This window comes from Corylus avellana, chromosome 1 (genome assembly GCF_965113065.1).
Source record: "Corylus avellana chromosome 1, dhCorAvel1.hap1.2, whole genome shotgun sequence".
NCBI lineage: Eukaryota > Viridiplantae > Streptophyta > Magnoliopsida > Fagales > Betulaceae > Corylus > Corylus avellana.
Genome location: NC_142490.1, coordinates 6,776,282 through 6,786,640, shown reverse-complemented (window position 1 = coordinate 6,786,640; position 10,359 = coordinate 6,776,282). Strand labels below are relative to the sequence as shown.

Below are 10,359 nucleotides of genomic sequence, written 5' to 3'. Positions count from 1 at the left end.
CTATGTACGTTATGGGTCCTATATATACCACACACATTTTATCCATTTCGACTTATTTTTCCGATCAACGTTTTCTTTAAAAAAAAAAAAAAAATGAAAATGTCATCATTCAACACTCATATATTCTAAGAATTAGAAATACTAGAAGAAAGATCCAATTAGAAAAACATAAAATAGATTAAAATCTTCTTTCTACCGTTACTTTATTTTAAGAAACGGATCTATAAGATATGAACATGTGGACGGTGTATAAGAAGAGTAAACGACCAAGTATATAGTGATAAGAAAAACAGAGAAGGAAAAGAAAAGGGCATGCATGTTTAGATAAGCACATATGAAAAGCAGACCACGTGCCTATATTTGTCCGACAACAGTAGTACTTATCAATGCAAAGCTGCAAGCAGCACATGCAAGCATGTCCCACGTGCGATGGAATTTCTCAATCCATTTGTCTTTGAGAGAAAGAAGCTGAAAGAGTACATCCAGTACTTTTTAGGCATCTTTTGCTACCACGTAACAACATGTGAACCATGGGATGTGAAGCTTCCTCCTTTGCAACAAAACAACCACGTCAGATGATGATGATATTTATCTAATCCTGCCATTTTCAGCCACCGAATCCATCAATCCCATACCCAAAATTATTAAAAAAATTATATATATCTATCAACCATCAATCACCATTATTCACCATCATAAATAGTCACCCACGTGGCAAAAGTAACTTCCTTTTTTACCTCCGCACCAGGAACACCTAATTAGTGTAAGATTAGGTGTCCCAAACACCATATAATTTTTTTTTTAAGAAAAAAAAAAAGCAATCAGAGTAAGTAGCTTGATTATGATTATAGTGGTATTTGTCAGAAGGACAAGAGAGGATTATACGGTAAAAATTGGTACTCCCTCATGCTTGATTAAGCCATCCTCAGGCTTGATTAAGCCATAACCTGATCCAGCCTTATTAGAATTCCAGTAAAATTTAAGATGTGTTATACTAATCAAACATGATAATTTTTATTGCAAGAATCGATTAATTCATGCTCTAGTATTTACTTTACCATGTAGAAAATACTTTGAGACCATTAAAATACCATCCTTGACGACTTAAAATTCATTATTATGAGACATTCTTAAGAGCATTATTAGTTAAAACAGTCACTTTTGTTGTTTTAATTAGTCACTTCTTCTCTCCATTCTCTTGGAATTCTGTTGCTCTCTTTGTTTCCTTCCTATTTAGTCTCCCCCACTTTAACTTTTTTGCTTCAAATTTCCCTGAAAAGCTTATTTGCATATGGGTAATCTTATTTGCATCTGGGTTCTTTTATTTCTTTCTCTGTTATTGGGTTTGTTTGGCTGGTGAGAAAGATCTATCAAACGATAAGAAAGAGTGGTTTCTCGGTTATGACTCTGTTTGGCTGATGAGAAAATCGATCAAAAACTAACAAAAATTTTCTTCTTCTTTTCCGTAACTCTTGCAACACCAAACCTTGAACTACTTGAACGAATTATGAATATAACAGATTTTAACTGCCCGCGTATGTTCTTAGAGAATATTCACTGCAAAAACTGTGAGTTGGTCGCTCATTAGCAAGATGGAGGAGTCTTTCTACCAGGATATCTATGTTAGGTAAAGGAAAGTCATCCTTAGGATTCAGTAGGTAGGCGACGGATATGTGACATTTGGAGGCTTTTTGACAGTTATTTCGTAGACGACAAGTTTTAAATCTTAATGTAGGTAAGGCATATCTCGTTGAATCAGTCGTGGATCTGGATTCCCTAGAATTCCAGGGGAATTCCAGATTCTAGAATTAGAATATTAATGGTCCAAAATGTGCCACGTGGTTAAAACCACTTTCCTCCCAAACCCACTGTTTTTAGACACCAAAAACACTTTCCCTCCCAAAACCCACTTGTTTTTAGATACCAAAAGACTTTCCCTCCCAAATTAAATCTTCTCCCTCACGTCTGAAAAAAAAAATATATCTCAGCTGCAATTTTCTTTCAGACGTGAAGAAGAAGTGGGTTTTTGGAGGGATGTCTAGATGTGAGGAAGAAGAAAGCAGAGGAAGAGGAAGAAGAAGGGTAAAGCGGAAATTTTGTTTTTTCAGACGTGATGAAGAAGTGGGTTTTGGTGGGTTTGGGAGGAAAGTGGTTTTAACCACGTGGCACATTTTGGACCATTAATATTCTAATTCTAGAATCTGGAATTCCCCTAGAATTCCAGGGGATCCAGATCCCCCAAAACAGGTTACCCACAATTTCTTTGCAATATTTCGCAATCAACGCTTAAATGCCTTGAAGTGACAAAAGCTTTATTGTTGATAGCAAGTGACTTAATACCTTGGGATACAAGCAAACAAGTCCTTTGAAAGCAGAGAAGCACAATACGTCAATACTTACGAAATATCACAAGATTTGAAGCACAAATTTATCTCATAGACTGAAAAAAGATATGGATCATCCATCCCCCAACTTCAGAAGGGGCAAAGAGACATAACTTATCATAAAGGCCAACAGATTCTAAGGGAGAGAAGGTTGCCTGAAAAGCTAGAGCACAGTTATTGGGAGCATAAAAGCTTCCCTTGAAACAAATCAATATACTGCAACCAGCATATCAATATAATAGACAATAAGCACCAGAGCACTAAAACATAAATAAACCTTAATAAAACTTGGCTTTCTTAAGTGCAACTTATTGAGCTATCAGCCTCAACCACCTCATTCTTTCCCATCTGCGGCACGAAGTGAGCCTAGCTGAACTGGAGCTTGGGTTCCAACCACCTTGGATGACCCATAAACTGCCAAGTCGACACCTTGAGCCTTCTCTTTCTCAATCTGTTCCTTGATCCAAAAGTATGTAAATCTCAGCCCATCCTGCAACATAGTAGGTTCAACCTTAGGCGTTATTAAGAAACTTTACAAACAGGAAAGTAGCTGTCGGTCATAAATACCTTCAACTTCATTGTAGGAGCCCAACCAAGTTTCTCTTTGATCAGTGTGTTGTCTGAGTTACGACCACGGACTCCCTCTGGCCCGGGAATGTGGTGGATGGGGAGCTTTTTGTTCTCAAAGCTAAGAACAATCTCAGCCATCTCATTCATGCTAACCATCTCATCACTTCCAATGTTCACTGGCTCACGGAAGTCCGACTTTGTCAATCTAAACACAAAAGTTGATTCCAGGATGTTTAACTCGTGAGAAATGAGAAGATATATCTTCAGTATCCAGTCAAACATGCCGATTTGTATGTTACAAAATTACACTTTCATGATTTTTCATGTGAAACAGTATACAATTAAAAATTATTACCCAGTCTACACAATGTTACTATCCAAGATAGATAGATTTATACCTTCAGTTTCCAAGATGTTAAAAAATAATCAGAATGGTAATTGACGAGGTATATGTTAATTTCTTCAAATCTCCTGTCCTTATTACAAGTGACATTACTTGTTCAAGAAGAATTTTTTGATAATGTAAAAGAAATCGCAGAGGAGCCCTTAAAGATTCAACTTCATGCTGAATTTTAATAGCAATTCAGACAAAGATTTGATAGGAAATGGAATAATAGCCTATTTGATGTGAGCTTCAGCTATACAAGTTAGAAGAACACCAAGCACTTACCTAAGTACACCTTCTACACATTCATCAATGAAGGTGAAGGATCTGGTCTGAAGTCCATCCCCCCACATCTCAAACTTATCAACGGAAGTTTGAGCCTTTCTACAGAAAGCAGCTGGAGCCTTCTCCCTGCCACCTGTACAACAGATATAACCAAGCAACCAAATTAGTAAAAATTCAACAAGAAACAAATCATGCATGTGTAAGTTACCACTAAAATCAAGAGCTTACCTTTCCATGTTCCAAAAGGACCATAAATGTTATGGAACCTTCCAACACGACACTCAATACCAAAATCTTTGTTGTAGTGCTTGCACAACTCCTCTGTTGCCAGCTTCTCTAAGCCATAAGCATCTTGAGGCTAAACCCATGCGTAAAGCAAAATCATTAACAACATCCACAATTTACAAAGGAAAAACTAGTAGATTAAAACATTCTTGACCACAAAGAGTAACGAACCTCAGCAGGCCAGGCATCAGCCTCCTTCAAGCTCACATTGGTTTCCAGCTGCTTAAATTCAGGGTAGATACAAGCACTAGAGGCATAGAAAAACCTACACAAATCCGATTATCAGAATTTAGAGGCATATCATCGTTTCCTATGCACTAAATGGAGAATTTTTTATACAATCATTTTGATTATGGTAAAACAGGAAAAAAGAAAATACATATTTGCTCCAAATAAATCGATGGAAATTTCAGTAGACCAAGACCAAGGTATACAATATCCAAGACTACTGACCTCTTAACCCCATTGATTCGGCCAGCCTCGAGCATGTTGAAACTGATCATTGTGTTGTTATACATGATAACCGAGTGGTTGGACTGAATGAAGCCCATCCCGCCCATATCAGCAGCAAGATTAAACACATGGTCAACTCCATTAGTGACCTTCAAGCAATTCTCCATGACCCTCAGGTCCACAAGGTGAAATTCTTGACAGAACATATCTTCAGTCATGTGCTCATTCTTCTTCCAATCAGAAGCAATAATGTAGTGGCCCTCGCTCTTCAAGCGCCGGGCAATGTGGGAAGCAATAAAACCACCTGCCCCAGTAATAGAGATCCGGAGCTTCTCTGATGGCCAGTATGGTTCCCTCTCCAAGTTCTCATAGGTGTATGCACCATACTTGGTTTCGCCGGCACTCCCCATTCTGCAGTGACTGGATTTTTCAGAAAAGAGTAAAGAGTTCATAAGCTTTAACGGCACAAATTAGTAACTGTGCTGAATTAGTACAAAATAACTCGACTTTTTCACCGTGAAATCCAAATCTGGAGACATTAACGACAATAATGACTAAAGGACCAGAGAAACCACTAGCTAGCTCCACGCAACGGCCATCCCTCAGAGAAACAAACAAGATACAAAAAGAGCAAAACAAGAACGCTAACGCAAACCCAATAACCAAATTCAATTAGAGCAGTCCTACCCATCCAATTATCACTAACATCCCACTGAAAACACTGTAAATTTAGCGAATCACAGTTTAACCAACAACAATGTAACCTGGCAAAAAGACCAGTATGCTAACCCAATTCAAAAAAAAAAATTATCTTCTAAATTTGTAAAACCAAATTAAGACAAAAAAAATCATATAGCACAGCAAATCAAGTATTCAGAAATGTGTACATCAAAACAAACATATTTCGTCGAAAAAAAAAATTGTAGAACCAAATTAGGAAAATCGAATTTAGCAGAAAAACCCACACTAACACTTCCATCTTTTTATTTTGATAACCAATAGCACATAGGAGAATACACTTACGAAGAAAAGAAACAAATAAATATTCATTGAAGAAAAAAATAACACGGCAAAGAAGCAGGGAATCTACAAATGTGATCCACAGAGCCAACTATGAAGAATTTAAAGCAAACCCACAAAATTTTAAACCCTAAACCAGAAAGAGAATAGTAGGAACTAAACCAAAAACACATAATAATCACAAGAAGAGGGCAGTGAGAACAGAGAGATTCAGAAAAAACCCACAAAACCCAGTTGAGTTTCTAACCTGGAAAGCCTGGAACTTGAGCCTTTGAATCTGTGTAAGCAGAGAAGAAGAAGATAGAGCTGAAGGGCAAATGGCTCAGAGAGAATGCGAAGGTGTATGATGTGTATGGTCTTGGAGCCTGCAATGGTTCTGCTATATATAGATCAGCAAACTGGGCCACCCGTTTCCCTTACCGCTACCAAAATATTTCTTCATAATTGAGAGAGAGAGAGAGAGAGAAAGAGAGATTTGGCGTTCTTTTACTGAATAATCCCACATGTTTTTTTTTTTTTTTAATCTAATTATTGAACAATGTTAAAATGATAATTAATTAAATGATTGATTAGTTGAAAGCATCCAATCAGTGATAATTTTGTTGAATAAATGTTGGATGAATTTTATTATTATTATTTTTTTACATGTCCGCTGCGTCCTTGTAAGAGGGGTGGAGGAGGATTCAAACTAGTAATCTTCACTTCATTAAGCACGGTCCCAATTTATTGAACTACCTCTTAAAGACAAAATAGAAAAATATGAAATTATAGTATTAGCCTATTCTAATATATCATACGGATCAGAATATTCGAATTTCAATAAACACTATATATTCATTTGCCAATTGAGATAGCTCTAAAAATAGTGTCATGTTTGTGAACTAATTTGATAATTGTGTTTTGATTTAAAAAAGTTTTTTTATGTCATAGAATGTTGAAGGTGTTTTATTTTCTTGGTCCGCATTTGAAAAGTGTTTTTTACTTTAGTTTGCTGAAGAAAATTGGATTATGTCTAGCGTTTCTCAAGAGATTTGGTTTCCAACTAATGTGTTACGATCCTATCTTTATTTACTAAAATAATAAATTAAATGAGATTGTGACACATTATTTTTTACAAAATTCTGGGCAACCCAACATTTCTCATAAAATTGTATGATACCTTTTTTTAAATGGGTTTCGGGCAAACACAAGCATATTTTTCAAGTGCGAGGTTGAGTTCTTACTTTTAATTAGATTTATTGATTTAGAATTTAGAGAGGGAGAAAGGCGTTGGGCGGCCACCCTCAATGGGAATAAGGATGGTCACGAGGTCATATTGACTAACAATAATAATATAATTGCCTATAATACGAGGAGCTATAAGAAAGAGAGACGAAGAAGAGAAGCTGTAGAGGAAAATGGTTTGTGGGAATAAGAATGCTTTTAAGGGTGAGATTGAGATTGAATGCAATTGTCTTTACCCATATTGTTTGTAATTTGATAAGGTAATTATGAGAGCTTGTTTGTGATTACGATTGAAAAATAAAGCTTTTAAGTTAAAAATAGCTTTTGGACAAAAGCTTTATTTTTAAGATTTTATCAAAAATATTTTTTAAAATTTTTTAGGCTTTTTGGACACTCAAAAACGCTTTTAATTTTTTTACCAAATAAGTATTTTTTTATTAAAAACAGTAATTTTGAGTGTTAAAAGCACTTTTAAACTCCTCAAACGCAATTCTAAACAGACCATAATAAGGCTCTTGTGGGAGCCCACTTGGGTTGTCCAAAACATGTGCGAATAGGTAGGTCCCATATAAGAGACATTTCACAATTACCTGTAGCGAGTGTGAGAGAGCGGCTAAAAAGTATAAATTATTTTACGCTTTATGAAAGTTATTTTTCTTTCTCACATGAAAATATTTTCAGGTTGATCAATATTTTATGGGTTACCGTACACTTAAAATAAGAAAAATATTTTACACCAAAACAAACTACCCGTAAAAGAAATTAAAACATATCTTTTTCAAATATTCCAATGGGAATCCTCATTGATGGAGGACGAAGTAAACTATTTGCACGTGAAATTGGTTGTAAATTGGAATGGCCTTTTTCCTAGCCTTTAGGCGCTAGTGAAAAATATATATATATTGCATTACTATTTTATAATATCCTCTAGGAAAGAAGGTGGCCTAATAAAATATGGTGGCCTAATATTATATTTTATTAGCCCAAATGCCAACGTAAAACATGTTAGGCTGGCCCACTGATGTCTGATTAATTAGGTGGCCTCGTGTCGAACTGATTTTTTTTTTTTTTAATTATCTTTTTAAACAAGTATATAGAAGATCAGAACTTCAATTTTCAAATAATTATTGACTGAAAAAAAAAATAAAAGAAAAAAAAAGTAGGCGTTGAGTTTTTAAATACACCTCAATCAATCTGTACAGGACTACAACTAATGTGGAATATTGCCTTCAAGAGCAGTTTTTTTTTTTTTTTTTGTTAGCAATGCCTTCAATGTTTCCTCTCCTAAAATTGCTGGTAAAAGAAGAGTTATAAAAATAGAAAAAATTACATTTTACCCTTCAAAGTTTGGGGCATTTTTTAATTCGACCTCTAAAGTTTCAATTTTGACAATGCACCCCCAAACTTTCAAATTTTTGCAATATGACCAATATTATCCCAAAATTTCATATTGCCCCTAATTTTTATTTTTTTATTAAAAAAAAAAAACAAATTTGGGGTGGGTACGGCTAAATTTTTATTTTTATTTTTTAAATGGCCAAAGGGGTGGCTTCCGGATTTTTTTAAATTTTTTTTTATAAAAAATAAAAAATAAAAAAATAGGGGCAATATGAGAAGTTTGGAATACAATTGGTCAAATTGCAAAAAATTTAAAGTTTGAAGAGTGCATTGCCAAAATTGAAACATTAGAGGCCGAATTAAAAATCGTCCCAAACTTTGAGAGATAAGGTGTAATTTTTCCATAAAAATAAATTAAAATACTTATAGCATCTGCTATATGCTTATTAGGTAATGGGGTTGTTTATGCATATTTTAGCCTTATTTGAATTTCTATTTGGATTTATTTTAAATGATTTTGAAATGAATTTGAGCCAATTTTTAGTGTTTTGGGCTTGTTTAATTTTATTTTAAAGCCCTAATATTTTGAAAAATATTAATTTCACATTACTCTTGAAAACAATGTAAACATAATTTATATTTAATCCAAAATAAAGCTAAATTAGGTTGTTTTGGTAAATTTATTAAATATAATATAAAATATGTAAATAACCGTTTTCACATATTTTAAAACCGTCGTTCACATCCGCATATATCGATAGTAATTTTTCTCCAACTCCATTTACATGTGTAAATAAAAGACAACGAATAACGAATATGTACGGATAACAATAGATGCGAGCGGGCGATTAACACTCACCCCGCCATATAAACTCACAACATAAGTTGAGTTTGATATTTTTCACTTTTGGGTAGTAAAAATAGATACGAATCTTCATATGATATGGTGTGGACGTGAAATCTGGGTAGGAAGCAAGATTTGGAACAAGTGTGTGGACCGTCTGAATCCCAGAAATGTCCAAATAGATGGAAGCTGTCCCTTTCTCCCATACGGCCTAGCTATTGCATTGGATCCCCTAAAAACGAAATGTCTTCATATTCAACTTTGGGAATCTTTTTGAATGATGCCGAATTTTCTAAAACATCCATTGAATTTAAATATAAAAAAAAAAAAAAAAAAAAAAAAACATTTATGCAGAGGTTTTTTTTTTTTTTTTTTTTTTTTGGTAAAGTTTACATACCCCCCTCAAACTACCACCAAATTGACAATGTCCCCCCCAAACTTTCAATTGTGACAATGTCCCCTCCAAACTACCAAAACATTATTAATGTCCCCCCCAAGACTAACAACAAGACAAAAATGCCCCTATAAATTTCTCAATAAGACAAAAATACCCCTATAAATTCAAAAAAAATTTGATTTAAAAAAAAACAAAAAATTTTAATTTAAAAATAATATTTAAAAAAAAAACAATTTATTTTTTTAAAAAAAAATTAAACGGAAATTTTTATTAAAAAAAAATTTATTTTTTATTTTGTTTTAAAAAACAAAAAAAAAATCATTTTATTAAACGAAAATTTTATTTTTTTAAAACGTAAATTTTTATTTAAATAAAATTATAAAACAAAAATAAAATAAAAAAAAAAAACAAAAAAAAAAACGAAAATTTTCAATTTAAAAAAAAAAAAATCGATTTTTTTTTTTAAAATTTTTTTTCTTATAAAATTGATTTAAAAAAAAAAATTGGCCAGCATTTGGATTTTTTTTTTTTTTTTTTTTGGTTAGTTTTAGGTTTTTTCTAGAAGTTTTTGTTTTTGTTTTTGTTTTTTGTTTTTTTTGTTTTAATTTTACTAAGGGTAATTTTGTCATTGTGGGGAACATTGACAATTTTTGGTAGTTTGGGGGGGACATTGTCACAATTGAAAGTTTGGGGGGACATTGTCATTTAAGTGGTAGTTTGAGGGGGTTATGTGGACTTTTTTTTTTTTTTTTTTTTTTTTTTTTTTTTTATAGATAAGCTTTTCGGTGCGGTACTTTTTTGCACTTATTTTCCGGTTCCACGTGGGTAAGGAAAAGGCCCAGCGATTCAGTGGTCCCTACCGATTCCGGGAAGGAAGAAGGTTCGGAGAAAGAGCCGTAATCGTGACAGAAGACAGAAGAAGCTACCGGGAAAGTGCTTCCTTTTTCACGCAGCTTCTTATTTTGTTTATATATTTCCAAAATAAATATCTTAAAATTGGTATTGAATTTTAAAATTATTATTGGATTAAAATTTAATAATAATTTATTATAAATTTAATGGTAATTTTAAGAGGCACGTCAATTTTGATAAGATACAATGAGGCATCGGTCTTCTTTTTAGTATTAAGCTTTTAGGATAAGTTGTCGTGATTTAAAATAGTATCAAAGTACCA

The 10,359-nt window shown here is 33.5% G+C and overlaps 1 protein-coding gene across 2 annotated transcripts; it reads right to left on the bottom strand.

Moving 5' to 3' along the window:
• Window positions 1–2,376: 2,376 nt before the first annotated feature.
• On the bottom strand, window positions 2,377–5,818 carry GME (GDP-D-mannose 3',5'-epimerase). 2 transcript variants are annotated; one of them, XM_059582660.2, is made up of 7 exons: window positions 5,630–5,818; window positions 4,363–4,773; window positions 4,081–4,174; window positions 3,853–3,982; window positions 3,625–3,757; window positions 2,952–3,159; window positions 2,377–2,874 (listed from the first exon to the last, which is right to left on the bottom strand). In XM_059582660.2, exons 2-7 carry the CDS (start codon window positions 4,770–4,772, stop codon window positions 2,719–2,721), a joined length of 1,131 nt encoding a protein of 376 aa, XP_059438643.2. In that variant the 5' UTR covers window position 4,773; window positions 5,630–5,818; the 3' UTR covers window positions 2,377–2,718. The 2 variants fall into 2 exon arrangements, with proteins under 2 accessions (XP_059438643.2, XP_059438642.2); XM_059582659.2 differs by having other exon boundaries at window positions 4,363–4,782; window positions 5,630–5,817.
• Between the last annotated feature and the right edge of the window lie 4,541 nt (window positions 5,819–10,359).

What these genes read in the sequence shown, in the direction of transcription:
- GME (XM_059582660.2), bottom strand. Translation starts at nt 4,772, where the DNA reads ATGGGGAGTGCCGGCGAAACCAAGTATGGTGCATACACCTATGAGAAC. An exon ending in TCCTTTTGGAACATGGAAAG is followed by an intron (nt 3,758 to 3,852) that starts GTAAGCTCTTGA and finishes TCTGTTGTACAG; the next exon opens with GTGGCAGGGAGAAGGCTCCA. An exon ending in TGTGTAGAAGGTGTACTTAG is followed by an intron (nt 3,160 to 3,624) that starts GTAAGTGCTTGG and finishes TTTTGTGTTTAG; the next exon opens with ATTGACAAAGTCGGACTTCC.